General features: G+C 46.2%; 1 protein-coding gene across 3 annotated transcripts in view; it reads left to right on the top strand.

Annotated features, from left to right (window-relative positions):
* The window catches only part of FAT1 (FAT atypical cadherin 1), a 124,878-nt gene that overhangs the window by 14,334 nt on the left and 90,716 nt on the right, over window positions 1-19,828 (top strand). For all 3 annotated transcript variants that reach the window (XM_037055228.1, XM_037055229.1, XM_037055227.1), the window contains exon 2: window positions 2,863-6,142. In XM_037055228.1, the coding sequence (XP_036911123.1) occupies window positions 2,881-6,142 (3,262 nt within the window). In that variant the 5' untranslated portion in view covers window positions 2,863-2,880. The remainder of the gene's footprint in view (window positions 1-2,862; window positions 6,143-19,828) is intronic.

Raw genomic sequence — 19,828 nt, 5'->3', positions numbered from 1 at the left:
GCCTGCTGTATTTATTTTTCTCCTTTGCACTTGATCCTCAGCACCTGATGTAGTCTGTTGACTTGTTTGTCACCAGGAAATCTGTCGCCATGAGAATTTGTTGGTAGATTTTTTGCTTCACTTTTGTATCCCCAGAATCTACAGCTGTTCCCAGCACATTACGTGTTCATTGACTGAATCAAATACTTGATAGAGGGAGTGAATAAATGATAAAGGGTAATGTATGCTTGTGCCAAAAACTTTCAATAGAAAAGTAAAAATGGGAGCATGTCTCCAGCTGCCTGTTACCTAGAAGTGACCACATTTAACAATATTTTTTATCTGTGTTCAGATTTTTCTGTTCATTTTTAAGCACATTTGTGTGCTCTGCACACAACTTATCTCTTTTCTCCCTTTATTTAGCGAATGTAAATGGAGTCAGTTTAGTTTTTCCAGTGAGTATATCTGGACATCTTTTCATATCAACAGATAGAGTGCTGCCTTATTGCTTTTAATGCATGACATTTTATATGTAGAATTAGGCAAAAAATGTTAAAGATTTTATTTATTTGTTTGTAGAGGGGAAGGGAGGGAGAAAGAAAGGGGGAGAAACATTAGTGTGTGCTTGCCTCTTGTGCACCCCCTACTGGGGACCTGGCCCACAACCCAGGCATGAGCCCTGACTGGGAATCACACTGGTGGCCCTTTGCTTTGCAGGCCGGCGCTTAAACCACTGAGCCATACCAGCCAGGGTGAAGCAAAAAATTTTAATTGCTTGTGATAGAATCTTAGTATAACACTTTGTTGTCAAGTAGGTGATAGTAATAGTATGTTTCCTGAAACAAAGACAATGCTTGTTTAACATCATCCTTTTAAGTGTTTTTGAAAGCATTTTATGTCCGTGTATCTATCTAGCTTTAGTTACTCCTAGTTTGTGAATGCCTTGGGATGGGGCTCTTGTGGAGTGATCTTTGACTCCGTGTACCTTGCACGGGCTCTCCCACCTCAGGTTCCTGGTACGGGGAGGTGTGCTTGAATTGAAGTTTTTACTTGCTTTGATAAAACTACCGATCATTACAAAATATTCAAGTTCTCCTGAGTTTTAAAGCTGTTGACTACATTAAAGAATAGTTTTGGGAGAAAACTGTCTTGTTATGTTGTTTACATGAGACTTGTTCTTCTACAGGCTAGAAATCTGTCTCATTTCTCTCCTTTCTGTGCTGAGCCGAAGCACGCTATCTAGAGAACAAGTTAGGATGCTCAACTGGAACAGGATTCAGTATCAGTTAAGCTTCTAGCTGCTTTCAGCACATTGGGTCCCCCCCCCCCCCCAGTGAAATGAGTGATGGGGCAGAGCTGACGGTAGCTGGCTGAGTTAGGAGATTGTGCGTGAATATGGCCACACTAAGCTCAGCCTGGCTGTGGAACCTCCAGCGTGCTGTGTCCTTCATCTTTGGTAGCATTCATGTTTTGGGAACATGCATTTGAGAGTCCCTTTGCCACGGGGACAGTGCTGTCCTCTGCTGTCAGTGCTGGGATGTTTAAAAAGCCGCCTTGAGTTGCAAGGTGAGTTTGGCATTTCAGGGAACAGTCAGTTGGAAAATAATTGTTCACTTCCGGTGCCAGACCTCAGCCCTGTGGACTGCCTTGTGTCCCACTTGCTCATGGCAGCCCCTTCTCCGGTGGCTTCTCCTGGACTCCTCCCTCTGACTCCTGCAGTGCCTGCCACCTTGCTGCATTCATCGGCTGCCCCTCACCCCTGCCCCACTGTAGCCTAGGGGGTTAGGCTGTGTGTGAGTGTGTCTTGTGTCCCCGGGTCAGGTGGCTCAGTGCCCTGAGGACTGTGGGCACTCGGAGCACTGGTGCTGACAGCAGCGTTGATAAGACATCGACGTGGTTGGTGAGATGTGCGTTGCTGACTTACGGACGAGAAGTTCTGTTCATCGTCAGGCTGCTGGTGTTCCTTTTGTAAACTTTTTTTTTTTTTTTTTTTGCTTGTGATGGTTCAGAAATGACCTCAGTCTCACACTTGAGTGAGGTAATTATTTTAAAACACTGAAGTTGTGATACAGTACTGAGACGGTGAACCTTTCCATTTTGTAGGGAGTGAACTCAATCATATAAAGAAATAATTTCAGGATGACTTTTGAAATGAAATTACAAGCTGTCTTTATGAGAAGTCATATAAAACTATGGCCAAGAGGTTTTTTACTTTTTATTATTATTAAATTACTCAGTCAAAGCTTCCCATGCTCAGGATACAGTAGGAGCCCTGAGTTTGTGAGCATTTGGTGTGCAGGTGGCAAACACCAGGCCTGTGGGCCGAATCTGACCCTCTACCTTGTTTTATCCTGCCCCGCACCTTGTTTCTACCTGGTGGCATGATCTACACTTAACTATTAGGGAGTAGTTGCCTTTACACAGTCCTAAATTTACATTCGGCCCTTTGAAGGCAGCCACGAGGCTGATGTGGCCCCCAGTGAAAATGAGTTTGACGCCCCTGCTTTATTGCATGTAAGTAAATGTAAACAATGTAGCTATCTACCTTTTTAACAATTGCCTGGAAGATTTAAGTGTTAGAATACACTTGAGTTGTTACAGATGGCAGTCTTTCATCCGATGCTCATTAGGATTCTTTACCTTGAGTCATTAAAACCTGGAAAAGAGTGTTCTTAAACTTAGTAACTCTAGACAGATAAGAAGAGCTGATACTTCTATTGGAAGACAGAAAAAAATGTAGCACCATTCATTTGTTCGTATTCCACCAAGATGGGAAATACCTGATTGATATGTAAGGCCTCGCACACAGTGCAAGGGAGAAAAATTACATTTTGGGTTGCATTTCTCCGAAGTAACGGTCGCTGCCTCTTTGCTCCGTTGCAGGCTCCCCAGAGCGGCGCCATGGGGAGGCACATGGCCACACTCCTGCTCCTCCTCCTCCAGCACTTTGCAGACAGTGACGGAAGCCAGGCCCCGGAGCAGGCTGCCCTGCGGTTCACACGGCCCCAGTACAACGTCACCGTGCATGAGAACTCCGCAGCCAAGACCTACGTTGGGCACCCTGTGAAGATGGGCGTCTACGTCGCCAACCCCGCGTGGGAATTAAGGTACAAAATCGTCTCAGGAGACAACGAAAACCTGTTCAAAGCGGAAGAGCACCTTCTTGGAGACTTTTGCTTCCTAAGGATTCGGACCAAAGGAGGAAATACAGCTATTCTCAACAGAGAAGTGAAAGACCGCTACACGTTGGTAGTCAAGGCCCTTGAGAAACACACCAATGCTGAAGCACGGACTGTGGTCAGCGTGGAGGTGCTGGATACAAATGACCTGAGACCATTGTTCTCGCCCACGTCCTACAGCGTGTCTTTACCCGAGAACACGGCCATACGGACCAGCATTGCACGAGTCAGTGCCACGGACGCAGACATCGGAACCAATGGGGAATTCTACTACAGTTTCAAGGACCGAACCGACATGTTCGCCATTCACCCCACAAGCGGGACAATCGTGTTGACTGGGAGGCTGGATTACGCGGAGACCCGGCACTACGAGATGGAGATCCTCGCCGTGGACCGCGGCATGAAGCTGTACGGCAGCAGCGGCATCAGCAGCATGGCCAAGCTAACCGTTCACGTCGAGCAGGCCAACGAGTGTGCTCCTGTGATAACAGCGGTGACGTCGTCGCCAGCAGAACTGGACAAGGACCCCACCTATGCAATCCTGACCGTGGATGACTGTGACCAAGGTGCCGGTGGGGAAATAGCTTCTTTGAGCATTGTGGCAGGTGACGTCCTTCAGCAGTTCAGAACCGTGAGGTCCTCTCCGGGGAGTAAAGAGTATAAGCTCAAGGCCGTTGGTGGTGTGGACTGGGACAGTCATCCTTTTGGCTACAACCTGACACTGCAGGCGAAAGATAAAGGAACGCCCCCCCAGTTCTCTTCCGTAAAAGTAGTTCACGTGACTTCCCCCCAGTTCCGAGCTGGGCCAGTCAGATTTGAAAAGGAGGTTTACAGGGCAGAAATCAGTGAACTGGCTCCTTCCCACACGCCGGTGGTCATGGTAAAAGCCACACCGAGCTATTCTCATTTGAGGTATGTTTTCAAAAGTGCCCCTGGAAAAGCCAAGTTCAGTTTAAATCACAACACTGGTCTCATTTCCATTTTGGAACCAGTTAAAAGACAGCAGGCATCCCAGTTTGAACTCGAGGTGACAACGAGTGACCGAAAAGCCTCCACCAGGGTCTTGGTTAAAGTCTTAAGCGCTAACAGCAATGCCCCTGAATTCACCCAGACGGCATACAAAGCTTCTTTCGATGAGAATATGCCCATCGGCACGACCGTCATGAGTGTGAGCGCCACAGACCCCGACGAGGGGGAGAACGGGTATGTGACGTACAGCATCGCAAACGTAAACCCCGTGCCTTTTGACATCAACCACTTCACCGGGGCTGTGAGCACTTCGGAGGTCTTGGACTACGAGCTGATGCCCCGGGTCTACACCCTGCGGATTCGAGCGTCAGACTGGGGCCTGCCGTACCGCCGCGAGGTGGAAGTCCTCGCCACCCTCACTCTGAACAACTTGAATGACAACACGCCCTTGTTTGAGAAGATCAATTGTGAAGGAACCGTCCCCAGGGATCTGGGGGTGGGAGAGCAGATCACCACCGTTTCCGCCATTGACGCCGATGAACTGCAGTTGGTCCGCTATCAGATTGAAGCGGGAAACGACCTAGATTTGTTCAGCTTACATCCCAGCTCCGGGGTGCTGTCGTTAAAGCAGTCGCTAATGGACGGGTTGGGGGCAAAGGTGTCATTTCACAGTCTGAGGATCACGGCGACAGATGGAGAAAATTTTGCCACGCCGTTGTATGTCAACATAACCGTGGCCGTCACTCGCAAGCCAGTGCACTTGCAGTGTGAAGAGACTGGCGTGGCTAAAATGCTGGCCGAGAAACTCCTGCAGGCAAATAAACTGCACGGCCAGGGAGACGTGGAGGACGTTTTCTTTGACTCTCACTCTGTCAATGCTCACGCACCGCAGTTTAGTAGAAGTCCTCTCCCAGCTGGCATCGAGGTGAAGGAAAACCACCCCGTGGGTTCCAGCATCATTCTCCTGAATGCCACGGACCTTGACACTGGCTTCAATGGGAAACTGGTCTATGCAATTTCGGGAGGAAATGAGGATAGTTGCTTCATCATCGACATGGATACTGGGATGCTAAAGATTTTGTCTCCACTTGACCGTGAAACCACAGACAGGTATACCCTGAATATTACAGTGTCTGACCTTGGTATACCGCAGAAGGCCGCCTGGCAGCTCCTTGATGTCAGGGTTCTGGATGCCAACGACAACCCCCCTGAGTTCTTACAGGAGAGCTATTTTGTTGAGGTGAGTGAAGACAAGGAGGTGGACAGTGAAATCATCCAGGTGGAAGCCACGGATAAAGACCTAGGGCGAAACGGACAAGTGACGTACTCTCTCCTCACGGACACGGATGCGTTTTCCATCGACGGCGTGACCGGTGTGGTCACAGTTGTGCGCCCGTTGGACCCCGAAGTCCAGCACGTGCACTACTTAAAGATTGAAGCCAGGGATCAAGCCACAGAGGAGCCCCAGTTGTCCTCCACGGTGCTTTTGAAGGTCTTGGTAGAGGATGTTAACGACAACCCCCCTCGGTTCATTCCACCTAATTATCGTGTGAAAGTTCGCGAGGACCTCCCGGAAGGAACCATAATCATGTGGTTAGAGGCCTATGATCCCGACTTGGGTCAGGCCAGCCAGGTGAGATACAGTCTCCTGGACCACGGAGAAGGCAGCTTCGACGTGGATAAGCTCAGCGGAGCGGTCAGGATTGTGCAGCAGCTGGACTTCGAGAAGAGGCAGGTGTATAACCTCACCGTGAGGGCCAAGGACAAGGGGAAGCCAGTCTCTCTGTCATCCACGTGCTATGTGGAGGTCGAGGTGATTGATGTGAACGAGAACTTACACCCTCCAGTGTTTCCCAGCTTTGTGGACAAGGCCGCAGTGAAAGAAGATGTCCCTGTCGGCTCCTCGGTGATGACAGTGTCCGCCCACGACGAAGACGCAGGGAGAGACGGAGAGATCCGTTACTCCATTAGAGATGGGTCTGGTGTCGGTGTTTTCAAGATAGATGAAGAAACAGGTAATTATGTCCTCCCTTCTCGGTCTGGCCTCCCCTCCCGTTCATTCTACAGTAAGTCCCTCTCCTTCACAGTCCCCTGCGTTTCCCCGCCGGCCTCTGTTAGGACTCGGTACAGAAGGGCACGTGTGTGCGTTCTGTCCTGTTGCAGGTGTCTTGATGTGAAGTAAGTCCTGAAGATGGAACCAGAGGAACCCGAATGAACCGCCACGTAAGGAGCGAAAAATGAGGAAGCAGGAAGTTAGGGTCACTGATACTGAGCTCTGAGTTCCCACTCTCTTATCATAAGCATCACTGTGGTTTTGCTGTAAGTTGGAGAAGTCTTGGCAGCGTTTTTTCAAGCTAGTTTGTGCACGGACTTAGAACAGCCACTACCATCCCCTAGCATGCTGGTCGGAGGCGATTGCAAACTCACAGAATTATGCAGCGCACAGAGAGACTAAAGCTCGGGACATGGGACCTGCTGTACTTAGTGCCCCCTCCAGCCCCTTGTTTGAGAGGCAGATGTACAATGTTGAACAGAGAAGACCCGCCTTACAAGTTTGGCTCTTTCAGTTGTCAGTTGGGTGATCTTAGACAAATTACTTACCTTCTTAAAACTGGCTTTCTTCACCTATAAGAGGGGCATACTCAAAATCGCCGCAAGATTTACGTGAGGATATAGTGAAATCTGAAGGAATAGCTTCCCCAGCAGATTAGATTGTATTAATGAGTTGGAAATGAGAGTGGTGCTTGGTTATGATAGTCCTTCTCCCAGGAAAGGTCCCCGAACCACGACATCCAAGACAGCCACTTCGTGCCGGAGTGTGTATTGTTTTGTACTCTGTCTACATCCCTCTATTTTTTTAAAGATTTTATTTATTTTTAGAGAGAAGAGAAGGGAGAGAGTAGGAGAGGGAGAGAAACATCAGTGTGGTTGCCTCCCATGTGGCCCCCACTGGGGACCTGGCCTGCAACCCAGACACGTGCCCTGACTGGGAATTGAACTGGCGACCCTTGGGTTTATAGCCTGTGTTCAACCCACTGGGCTACACCAGCCAAGGTTCTGTGTGCATCTATTCATTGAGCTGCTTTCCATAGCTGTTGTCTATAGTTCTGTGTCATTCTCCTCTGATGGGGGGTGAGCCGTGGGATCACTTTGCTAGGGCCACCAAAACAAAGTACCACAGACCATGTGGCTTGAACATCAGAAACTTGTTTTCTCATAGTTCTGGAGGCCAGGAGTCAAAGGGCAAGGTGTGGACATGGTAGGTTTCTTTTGAGACTTCTCTCCTTAGCTTGTAGATACGTGCCTTCTCTCTGTGTCTCTACCTGACTGTCCCTGTATGTCCGTGTCCTCTCTCACAAGGACACCAGTCCCATCGGATTGGAGAGCACCCTAATAACCTCATTGTGACTCAGTTATCTCTTTAAAGGCCCCATTTCCAAGTACAGTCAACATGAATTTTGGGTGTTTCAATTCACCCCTCAAAGCACCTTTAAGAGCTGGCTTTTAGCTCGTGCATTTTTCTCTCCTGAGCATCTTCTAGCCAAAACTGCCTGTGGTGTAGGGTTTGCTCATTCAGTGTTAAGAGGGTGAGTGATTAAATGAATGATTATTTTGGCTTTGAACGTCCTGCCCTTTGAGAACGGTAGTGGGCATAGAAAGAAGCTGGGTAATCCCAGCATCAATCAGCCATAGACAGAACTCAATTTGTTTACTAATCTCATTGATATTTCCTTTATTAATAATTCCATTCTAAAAAGGGGTGCATTCATATTGCATAAAAACTTCTTTCACAATCAGCAATACCACTGAGTACTCAGCCAGTGCCCACCCCAGCATCCACTCCCACATCCAATAGATATATGGCACATGGAAAATAGAGTTATTCTCCTGGAAGCAAGTTATTGAAGATGCTGTAATATTTTTAATGTGCTCTAGGTTATTCAAAGGAATTTTTTCTATTGAATTAAATGCTACTAGCATGTATTAGTGTTATTTATACACACACACACAAACCTTATATATCACTCATCTAAAATACCCCAAATAGCTTAATTCAAGAGAAAATAGCATCATCAACAGCAGTTAGTAATCACTCATCTGAAGAGTAGAATAGATTTTTTTTTTGGCCATATTCTGTTAGAATTTTCAGATACAACGGCAACAGAGAAACATACCCCCAACTTAGAAACTGAAGCTGAAACTATGAAGTGTTCTGTGTTTTCTCAGCACAGTTATTCATGCCTCTCTATTTTTTTTTTCAAAGTGGATTTTGAAAGCCTGTAAACAACAGCTGTCAAAAGCTCAGACAGAAAATCGAACCAAAATCCTCATTTACATTTCTTTGATGAGTTCATTGCTATGAGGACTGCCTTTCAGTGTTTTTTTTTTCTTTCAAGTTCAAAGAGTATTGTTGTGGCTTTTTAAAAACTCACGTAGAAATAAACATTTTTCACTTACACATTTAAGAGGACAGATGTTTGTACTACCAAGAAAGAAAAGCCAAGGACAGAACCCACAAACTCAGGCTGTCTCCTGCCGTGTATCCAGAGCAGTTTGCGAGCTGAGTGGCGTGGCCAGACCTTTCCAGGGGTAACTCGGTGGGAGGCCAGAGGCACTGGCCAGTGGGGTGGGGGAGTGTGCATGAAACTGTTCTGCATTTGTAGACATATTGAGATTTCAAGGTGAAAGGAAAGTTGGCCGATTCTAGGTCCTCTATCCTGTCATCCTTGCTTTACAGAGCACACTGTACCGTACAGTAGATTTACATGTATATTCTTTCTGGAATTAAAGAAAACGATATTTATGCATTGGCCTGGTATACGTTACAAGATGTATTTCTGGCAGTAGGTTTATCGGCCCCGGTTACTGTAGAGCATCCTGGCAAGTCAGCTGCCACCGTGATGTAGAATTCCTTCTGGAAGAGTCCGGTGTTGTGCAGTAGAAATACTAAAATTAGGTATGCTGATTTTTCATGTGGGATTTGTCTGATTTCTGTGACACGCTGCAAGTGTAGAGAGGTGCTTGTCAGATGAAGAAAAGAAAGGGCAGTTCAGGAACACCAGTGGGGATCCCATGGGACCGGTGCTGACACTTGGCGTGAACTGAGTTCGCCTGGCTTAGGTCAGGTTTATAATTGCCTTCCTAGAAGTTCAGTGTCTCCGACTCTGCTAAGCTCTCAGAGCATCCCCCAGCCCCGCCTCTGCTGTTGGGCTAAGTGGTGTGGGCCCAAGGGACGGCCTGGCCTCTGGACACCAGGAACCTGCTCACTTCACTGTTCACTAGTAAGAATGCCTTGGGCCTAACTTTAAACTCTGGAGTTACTTGAGTCACATAGCCACCTTTTTGTGATGTGTTACCTATTTTAACATTGTCAAATATGTGACTCAGTATACTTTTCATAGAACAGAGAACATATTCAGAAATCTGAATTTGGTTCTTATTGTGAAGATTCTTTTTTTAAAAAAAACTGCTTACATTTGAAACATTTCCTGAAAAGTAGCCTTTTTTTTTGAAATAGAAATTCTATGGACTCCCTAAAATAAGTATAGTCCTGTCAGGCCCAGACTTTGGACATATTTTGCTAATTGGCTTTGCAGGGAGGTAACAGGTAACGGCAGCGTGGGGGTGACAGGTGACTCACCTGAATCGAGCTCAGACTGTGTCCTGTGCAGAAGCCGGCGGTGGGTGTTGCTGAGTTGTTCTGACAAGCCACGCCCACACGAGGAGGGCCCACCCCTTTGAGGTTTGGAAGGGTGGAGTGTGATGTGGAAAATTATTTGGGAAGTCAGTCTTGTCAGAGAGCCTGTGTGCGGCGCTGTCAGTTAAGATTCTCCCCCTTCTGTTCGGCGAGGATCCGAAAGCAGGTCGAAGGAACAGGTGCAAGCCGGGGGAGCATCTCTGAAGCCTGCGGGATTTCACACGGAGGTTTCGCTTTGCCGGACTCCACACTCCTGGGCGTTCGCCCCATTCGCACTTCACACGCGGTCCTGGTTCCTTTGTTGTAACCTGCAAAGTTGAGCGGCGTAGAAGCTCGAGCATCGGTCTCTAGGCGTGTGGAATCAATTCAGCTTAGTGTTCTTGGCGGATGGGTACCCCTCCAGGTGAGTTATTACTTGAGCACCAATGAAAAGCTGCAGCTGTTTACTGATGTTCCAAACTTAGGCTCCATCTAGAAACATGGTTGGCCGAAGGTTTTCCGAATTGTTCATAGACACCGCCGTAGGCCCGTGGGCCCCTGGTGTGTGGATTATGATGGAATGCCTGCAAGCATGTGCTCCTTCCCGTCTGAAATACTTCGGTTCCGTTTTTCCTTGTTCTTCCAGTGCAGCCCACTAAGCGTCTTTCCCCCTTGACAACTTACTTGGGGAGACCGTGTTTTTCATTAAGATAAGAGCAAATTCTGAACCTGTTAGTGCTGCGTTACTTTTAGAATCCCCACCGAGGTTTCAGGATCGAAGTGGACGTTTTGATGAAATGACTTGGAGTGAATTAATATGGAAGTGCAGCTGCTGTAAGCAGATAAATCACCACTTGAGAAATACGGGTGGGAGTCGGGAGTCCATTTTTCTTAAGAGAGTCTGGCCACATCCTCCGTGTGGGGGAGTGTGACCGCCCCGTTCCTGTCTCACCCGTCTGGGGCCTGGCCCCTGGCCTTCCTTAGCCAGGAAGACACAAGATGAACGCATTTGTCCAGTGGGAACAGAAGGGAATTTTAATGAGAGGGGAAACGTGTCTGGGACTTCTGTCCGGTTTGGCAGACCTCTGAGTCATTTTAATGATTTATTCAAGTTTTTCAACAACCTTTCTCAATTGGAAGTAGGATATTTTCCATGCGACCCGGGGACCTGTGTCTCTTTCCTAGGGCCTGTTCCCTCACGACAGGAAATAAAACACGGAGAGTCTTAGTGAGCTCAAGTACCATGACAAAACTGTTTCTGAGAGGGGCCCATAGGAGTGTGGCCCACGGGGGTGGGGCCAGTTACCTGTGTTGGAGCTGACTTTGGGATTCCTGGTGGGAGGGACCGCAGAGGGCCTGGTGGGAGGCCCTGGATGGAGTCCAGAAATTGGCTGGTGCAAGGGCTTTTGTGTTGCTGCCTCCTCCCTACGTGGTGGCTCCTCCCTCCTCCTCCTGCTCTTACTGTTTGTCCTCCTAGAAGAGTCGAAGAGAAAAGAAGTGGATTTTCTTGCCACGGTGAGATCGAAAATCAGACTTTGGCAGAAAGTCTGCGATGACCTTGTGTGCTGCCGCCGTGTTTGGGAGTAAACATCCGCTCTTTTGTGCCTGCGTGTGTGATTCCGAGTCAAGGCAGAGCACAGTACTGATTTCTGCCGGGGAGAAGCAGAAATTATTACTCCTTGAGGTTGGAGGGTTTTTAGCTGAAAGTAGGGTCTAATTAGCCATCCTAAGGAAATCCCATTTTGTTTTCAGAGAAAACAGAGGGTCAGCTTTTCTCTGGTTCTTTGCATGACGTTGAAGATGCTTCAGGTACAGAAGGCAGGCCCGGCGGAGTGGTCTTGGGTTCAGCAGCCGCCTAAACTGTGCTTCAGGGTGGGACGTGCTGTGTTGTGGGGCAGGACCCGGTGGGGCGGTGCAGTGCTCTCCAGCATCCCGAGTGGTGTGTAGGGGCCGGGACTCAGACGGGGTGGGGCAGAGTCAACCTCAAGTCTGCTATCTGACATCATGCTGTCAGGGGTGACGGTAACAATGATCATGGACCTCAGTGGGATAACAAACACAGACACTGTGCAGCCAGGTGCTCCTCCAAGCAGTGTGCGTGTATTAAGTTATCCTCACGCCTGCCGGATAGGTGCGGTCGCCTCCTCGACACTTGGTAGTGTGTGAATGGTAAGGAACCATTTGCGCATAGGTTAAGCCGCTTGCCTGAAATATATGGTACGAAGTGGTAGAACTTGCATGCAAACACAACCTTACGCTGCCTCTCACTTCTAAAGAACGATAGTGAGGTGTCCTGAGGGAGCCCGTTTGAAAACTGCTAGTTGAGTGGGGTTCTGGCCTGAACTGGGTTGGGTCGGGCTGGAGAACTGAATCCTAAATTTGAGATTCGGTCTTTTTTTTTTANAGTGGTGTGTAGGGGCCGGGACTCAGACGGGGTGGGGCAGAGTCAACCTCAAGTCTGCTGTCTGATATCATGCTGTCAGGGGTGATGGTAACAATGATCATGGACCTCAGTGGGATAACAAACAGACACCGTGCAGCCAGGTGCTCCTCCAAGCAGTGTGCGTGTATTAAGTTATCCTCACGCCTGCCGGATAGGTGCGGTCGCCTCCTCGACACCTGGTAGTGTGTGAATGGTAAGGAACCATTTGCGCATAGGTTAAGCCGCTTGCCTGAAATACATGGTACGAAGTGGTAGAACTTGCATGCAAACACGACCTTACGCTGCCTCTCACTTCTAAAGAACGATAGTGAGGTGTCCTGAGGGAGCCCGTTTGAAAACTGCTAGTTGAGTGGGGTTCTGGCCTGAACTGGGTTGGGTCGGGCTGGAGAACTGAATCCTAAATTTGAGATTCGGTCTTTTTTTTTTAGTAATCATTTTTAATTTTGCAATTACAGTTGACATTCAGTACGACACTAGTGTCTGGTGCGTGCCCACCGAGTGACCGTCCTGAGGAACCCCGCACCCGTCTGACGCCGCACGTAGCTACCAGAACACCACTCGCTCTGTTCCCTGTGCCCCCCACTCCCCGTCCCCGTGACCTTCCGTCACAACCAGTTTGTGGGTCACAACCAGTTTGTGCTTCCCAGTCCCTTCACCCACCCTCCCAGCCCCCTCCCATCTGGCAGCCGTCAAAATGCTCCCTGTATCTAAGAGTCTGTTTGTGTTCTGCCTGTTTTTTAGATTGACTTGTTGATAGATATGTATTTATTACCATTTTACTGTTTGTATTTTTTATCTTTTTCTTAAAGAAGACCCTTTAGCACTTCATGTAATACTAATTTTGTGGTGATGGAATCCTTTAGCTTCAAAGGAGTGTAGTGTCTAAGAATCTTTGTCCACCACTTTTTCTCCAAGTGGCACACTGCTGTTCATTCAGCACATTTAGGAAAACAGGATTTCAGTCTTATGAAGTGGTGGCATTTCACCAATTTAAGGTTATTCCAGTGAAGTGATTAGTAGTAGAGTATGGTATACCTGAGGTAGACAGTATTTTACATGGGTTTCCATTGTGAAAGTATGATCTCTTATGTAAAAATATTATGTGTCTGAACTCTATAGAAGGTTTAATTGGAGGCTTTTCCCATCAAAACAAAGTTTTAGATGGTCGTGAGGATTCTAGCAAACCTTTAAAACCAAACTAGCCCACAGGGTAGCTGAGGTTAACTTAACCTGCACTTGGCCTTTGAACAAGTTCTTTGTGGCCATTGTCCTCTGCATTGTCTCCCTGGCTCCAGCAGCTCTGCTCACAGCCATCTGGTATGTGGCCTGACAGTGAGGGGACACAGTTCTCCCTGGGGAACCGTTTTTATGTTCCCCAGGGAGAATGTTTAAGGGTTGTGTCTGTCCCTGGGTGAGTGACTGTTTATAGAGATTTAATGCTCAGTTAGGATCCAGTCTTTCTCGTTTTCCACCTTGCCCCGTTATGAAAATGAGTAGGTTTTAAACTTCAGGTGTTGGTCCATGTCGGATTTTTTTCTTCTTTAACCACTTCATTCCCGTTGGTGTTTGACTTTGTGGATTATTTTCATTCAGAAGGCTGGATCTGTCAAGTTTTTATTATCTATTAGTTTGTATTCTGCGTAGTGTGTTACTTTGCATTACATCCATGGCGCTTGCTTCTTATAAAAACAGACCACGCTGCTTATAAATAGTGATGCTCAGTGAGCAAGACAGAGAACCTCGGAGCACAGTGTTTCCTGCCCGCGTGTTCACCAGGAATGCGTGGATTGGGAAAGCGTGTGACTCAGGGTGCCTGCCCGTGCTTGTTGAATTGGCATTCCCCCTCTTCAGCGGCACTGAGAGTAAGTCCAGGAAAGTGTCCACATTTGACTTCAAGGGCCAGTCTTATCAGTTACCCTGCCTTGCCAGCCAAATACGCCATCTCTCCTTGAAATACCTGATACTGGTTTCGTTGCCGGGTCTCCGAGTGTCTCTGAGTGAACTGACCTGTTGAAGGAGGGTCTTCAGATTCGTCTATTTATTTTATGCTGGGGAAAGTCTACTCGATTTAATTCTTTTAGTTTTAGTCTAATTGTTTCTCTCTCTCTCTCTTTTTTGATAAAAGTTACCCAGTTATATCTGTAGTTTCTTAAGACTGCTTTCCACCTTGTGGCAATTTAACCATGTTGCATCTTCTTGCCACTGGCAGGTTTTTCTTCTTTATTGTGGTTAGTGTATACATCTAGTTAAGGTGTACGTGTTTATCAATTGCTCATTGTGTGTCCGCCCTGTTTGAAGCTCGACATAGACCGTCCTGCCGGATCATGACAGTGGTCCATGAGTACCATTCGATACTAACACGCCCTGCAGGGGCCGTATTAAATTATAAAGACGTGACAAGTAATGGAGGTTAAGATAACACACTGACCTTGTGTGATTGTGAAAACATTTTTTAAGTGAAGTAACTTTGATCACAAAGTAGAAATTTCCATGTGGTTTAAAGTGTGACCCATCCGAGGCTGTTCTGCTGACAGAGACGATTCTCCAGCGGCCCTGTTCCCCTGCTCACCAGTCCTCCCACTGTCGCTGCCACGTGAAGCTGGTCCCGGCCTCACACCCTGGCCTCCCTCCCCCAACCCCCTCCTCCCGACAGTGCTGCGCATCCCTGTGTCAGCAGGTGGAGCCGGCCCTGCCCCTCTTCCCCCATGCCCCTCCTTTCTCGTGTCCCCCGGGTTGGCCCTTACTGTCTCTAACTCTCCCTCTAATGCATCTTTCTTCTTCGTATGTTTCAAAAACGTTTTAAGCATCAATCTCGTGTAATTGTTTATTTCTATGTCTTTTCCCCCTCAATTGTCAGCTTCTGGTGGGGTGAAGTATATATCTCTCACTGCTGGATCCATGGAACAAGACACTCAGTAGGTACTCGCTAGGGCAGCCAGATAAGCTGTTGTTGCTTCCCTTCGGAACCCTTTCCCGAAATGCGGGGACTTAGTCTTTTTTGCTTCTCTTTGTTTGGGGGTTCTCTGTGTTCTTCTGTTACACGTGTGACTCACGGAGGTGTGTGTCTGGCTCCCGGACAGAGGAGCACAGCCTTACTTTTTCCTGTCCTCTCCTGAGCACAGTGGGCAACTGAGCAGAGCCGTAGCCCTTGTTCGGTGACCAGGCAGTCCGACTGCAATGCACAAGAGCAGTGGTGACGAAGGTGGGGGTGCCTGGTCCTAGACCTCCGGAACAGGGCTCCTTAGTGTTTTGGGGCAGCAGAGGAACTTTAGAGAAGCTGTTGAAAAACTGTATTCTGTCATCAGCGATGCAGTGATTTGGTTACAACACCAGGAGCTCATGGAGTGCTGGCCCTGTTCGTGGACCCTCACTGTCCTTGCGCATCCGTGTCCTAGAGGCTCCAGGCTGCCTGCCAGTCCTCGAAAGTCCTCAGTAGAGGAGGACCAGAGGGGAGCAGAGTGGTGGTGGTGATGACAAGGTGACAGTGGTAGTGACAAGCAGTGGTGTCATGACTACAGTCCGCAAGTGTTTCTGCCTGTGTTACAGGGCACTTAGGCACTTAGGCGAATGAGTGCTTGTTATGTAGTGGGTTTTCTATTTTATAAGTGAGGTGGATATGTAGTGTATACTGAACAAATAGAAATTGTTTCTGTAGTGATTTAGACATGAGCTTACAGGATTCAAGAGAGACTGTCAGGTTTGACATCAGTCTGTAGTTCTTTACAGACCTGTGTCATCAGATACTTTGTCTCTCTGTTGTGGGTATAAGACAATCCTAATAAAGTAATAGAACAAACAGTATATCTGTTTTTTGAGTTAAGCAGCCCTTGAGGCCAGGGTTTGAGCTTAGAATTGCTGATATACCATAAAAATCCTCCTTTGCTCAACTACTAATAAAGGTAAAATAATCTGTCAGAAAACTCAGACTTCTAATAACAAAGGTAACGTTCTTGACAGACTGGGTTTTTATTCAGATGAACATAAAATCACAGGATTTATAATGCCAGACTTTTTGGTACTGCTCATGGTGAAAGGAGCATTAAACACCTTTATAACAAAATATGAAATAATCACCTATGAGGCAAAATTTTCTTATTTGTCATTCCCAAACATTAATTTCTTATCACTTCTAGTCAATGTATTTTTTGACCTTTATGGAGTTTTTTTTTTAAAATAAATAGTGATTTTGGAATCTTTCATGAAATAACATGTTTTCTTTATCACAAGTTTAGGACATTTTATTAGTTGAAAACAGCTTTTTGGAAGATGACTTTAAAGCAGTTCCACCATAAATTCTTAAAAGATTCTCTAACATCCTCTTGCTTTTAGTTCTTTGTTAAGTTTTTTACTTGGCTATTCACTCTGAAAGCTGCTGGATAGCGATGTGTCTCTGACATCTTCAGGTCTCTTATCTCACTGCCTGGCTCCCAGCTGGTGCTCAGTAAATACTTGTTCAGTGATGCTCATTGTTTGATAAACTCAATAAATTCTTTTTAAAATATTTTATTTATTTATCGTTAGAGGGGAAGGAAGGAGAGAGGGAGAGAAATATCAATGTATGGTTGCCTGTCCTGTGTTCCCTGCTGGGAACCGGCCTGCAACCCACGCATGTGCCCTGACTGGGAATTGAACCAGGATCTCTCGGTTCGCAGGCCAGTGCTCAATCCACTGAGCTACACCAGCCAGGGCCAAATAAATGTATGTCTTGTGATTTTCTTTTATTTCTTTCTCAGATGAAGGTGTTTACATTTTTAAATGCAAACAAGAGGCGTTTGTCATGCAAACACCAAGTTCTTCACTTGAGACATCAGAATGGACATCAGTTGTTTTTAAAAGAGCTAAAATATCTTTTAAAAGAAGTATTTTTTTCTTAATAGCATGATACCCTTGTGTGGAAGATGAAAGCTGATTAGGAAAGATTGAACACGAACAATATTCAGGTTTGGTTTTAATTAGTGCAACGTTGTTGGTTTGAGGAAGAAGTCAAACTAAGTATCACATCTGTGGAATATAAAGTTTTTAATTTAAGGTCCAAGATTTAAAATATATGTGTTTTGCACAGAGTGCGTAATTATCCTAACATAATAAAAGAATCTGCTTTCCTCACTTTACTGCCACCACAGCAAAAGCTTCATGAGGGCGGGGACTTTGCTCTGTTTGTCCTCGAGTTGGTGGGCCCTGCTCACTAGAGACCCCCAGCTAGGGCGTGGAGGGTGAGCACAACTTCGCATGGAAGTAGATTATCACAGAATGATAAAGAAACGCATCTGAGTAACTGTTACTGGGAAAGACCTTTCCAGATCTGTTCTATTGGGTACATTGGGAGAAAATTCTAATCCTGGGAGGAGAGGTGTCCAGTGTGCCATAGTCTTCCTGCTCTTGGAATGCAGTTAAAACTGCTCGGCCATTTCAGATGCCCTCGTTTCCACACCTCTGAAATAGCCAAAAACAGCACATGGCAACAGCAGCCACAATAGCCCTGCAGTAGCGATGCAGATTCGTTGTGTTTGCATATTGCCTTCTCCAGAAGCAACTTCATTTGTCAGACTGCCTGTGGAAGCCTGGAATGAGAACCCAGAATTGGCAGGGTCTGCCTGGGTTAGGCATTGTTACCTTGGGCTAAGGAACGATGATACTGCCCGTGTCGTCTTCTGTATTAAAAGGCATTGCGTCTGCTTTAAATGTGTGAAAGATAGGACTATCCACTTAGATTGTACATTTTTGACCAAATCTTGGACTCTTGAAACACTTTCAGATTAGTAGGGTTTATTTTTATTTGTGAGTGTCATTATTGATGAATTTCCTAAGGCTTAAAAGAAATAATTACTTCTAGAGTTTCATAGAGCATTTTTGAAACTTTGAGTGTTCTGGGTTAAATTAAACACGTCTAGATGTGCCCTGTTAAAAAGCTATACGTTGTATATTATAAATCTCTTGTTTATTTCCTTTAATGGTACACTATTTACTTACGGGCAGACCCTTCTTTTAAAGCCTGGTTGAATGAAGGGAAATTCAATAACTGTACTCTTTTGAGGAGAATATGTATACAAAACTAAAAATATTTTTCATGCTTTGGTGACTTCATCTAAATTAAAAAAAAACAACTCTTATTTGCTCTTTGTCTACTTCTCTTGCTCTCTTTCAGAGGTAGAGTGGACAGGCACCAGTGCAGTTAACTTTGTTGTTCAGTAACTTTTAGGGTGGTTACAGGAAGGGCAGAAAACCTTCGAGGAGACTTTATTCTCTGCCTGTTTGCGTGGCGATCTGTGCACCGCACGCCTGCAAGTGCCCTAGAACCGCTGGGAGTTGCAGGAAGTGAGATGCCGGCTGCGTTAAGTGTGTTCCGTGAAGGAGGTTAGAACACTCAGTGGACTCAAACGTATAGACAAACCCAAAGCTGCATCGACACTTGTATTATCTTTGGGCTGAGATAAAATACTGTGAAGGGGTCACAGAAAACTGGGATTTAGCCTTTCGTCAGGAAATAAACCACTCTAGATCTCAGTGGCTTCAAATCACCACCAATTACTTAGGTCACAGCTCAGCGGGTTGGCGGTTTGGGCCGGACTCCACTGGGAATTAGTTCCCTCTGCTCCTTTCAGCTGGGCTCCTGCCTGTGTTGGTCCCTTGCTGGTCCGCTTGGTGGCTCTGCTTCTGGGAGTTGGCAGGGGCAGGGGCTACCAGGCCCTGTGTCTGTTACCATCCAGCAGCCTTGTTATTAGCACCATTTTTTAAATAATTAGTCACAAATTATTTCATTTGCTTATTACTTTCTCCAGAGGATGGACGACTTGGAAGGATGGAAGTAGATGGGAGATTTGGGAACCTGAAAATAGACACCGAAATTGGGAGAGAATATAGGAGCATTGCGTTGGTATCTAGGCTTCATACACACCCCTGGTATCTCTGTTCAAGTTTCAGCTTAAATACAAAGATATTAAAAATTAAAGGCATTTTAATGCCACTCAGCATTATACTAAATTTCGCTTGTACTGGAATTACGGACACACATGCAACAGAATAACCAGGAAAATGCCCATGATGAGTTGAAACAGAAATCTCAGGATGTGAAGAAAAGTCAAAACCACACCGATTCACTAAGCATCCTGATGTTTTTTTTGTCTGGAAATTTAGGGAGTTAGTGTTTGAACACTATGGAAAGGGGAATTTGGGGCTGTCTTTACCAGGGAATTTCTAGAGAAGATGTAAGTAAACTCCTGTCATTATTCTTTTTCTCAAACAGATTAGAAAATAAGGAAGTAGATAATGATCCTCATTTGAGATGAAAAAAATTAAGAAGTGACCTTGGTAAAGCATACATGTTTGTTTTTTATTGCTTGAAAAGAGTTCAGAGCTCATTAAATACCAAAATGAGTGGTCTTGTTTGCAATAAACTTCATAGGGTGACATTAAGGTTCTATAACAGAAGGTTAGGTTTCATTAGAAACTCAATCAGTAGAGATGCTGACCTAAAATTTGATCTTTTAATAGTGAATCTTGATACAGTGTACAAAAGATCATTTTATCAAAGGGAATAACAGTCTTAAATTCTCCGTTTTGGCTTCTGAGAAGACCCTGCGT

This window comes from Sturnira hondurensis, unplaced genomic scaffold (assembly GCF_014824575.4).
Source record: "Sturnira hondurensis isolate 20B ecotype Veracruz unplaced genomic scaffold, ASM1482457v3 Scaffold0008640, whole genome shotgun sequence".
Lineage (NCBI taxonomy): Eukaryota > Metazoa > Chordata > Mammalia > Chiroptera > Phyllostomidae > Sturnira > Sturnira hondurensis.
This window is presented reverse-complemented; position numbering and strand designations above follow the sequence as displayed.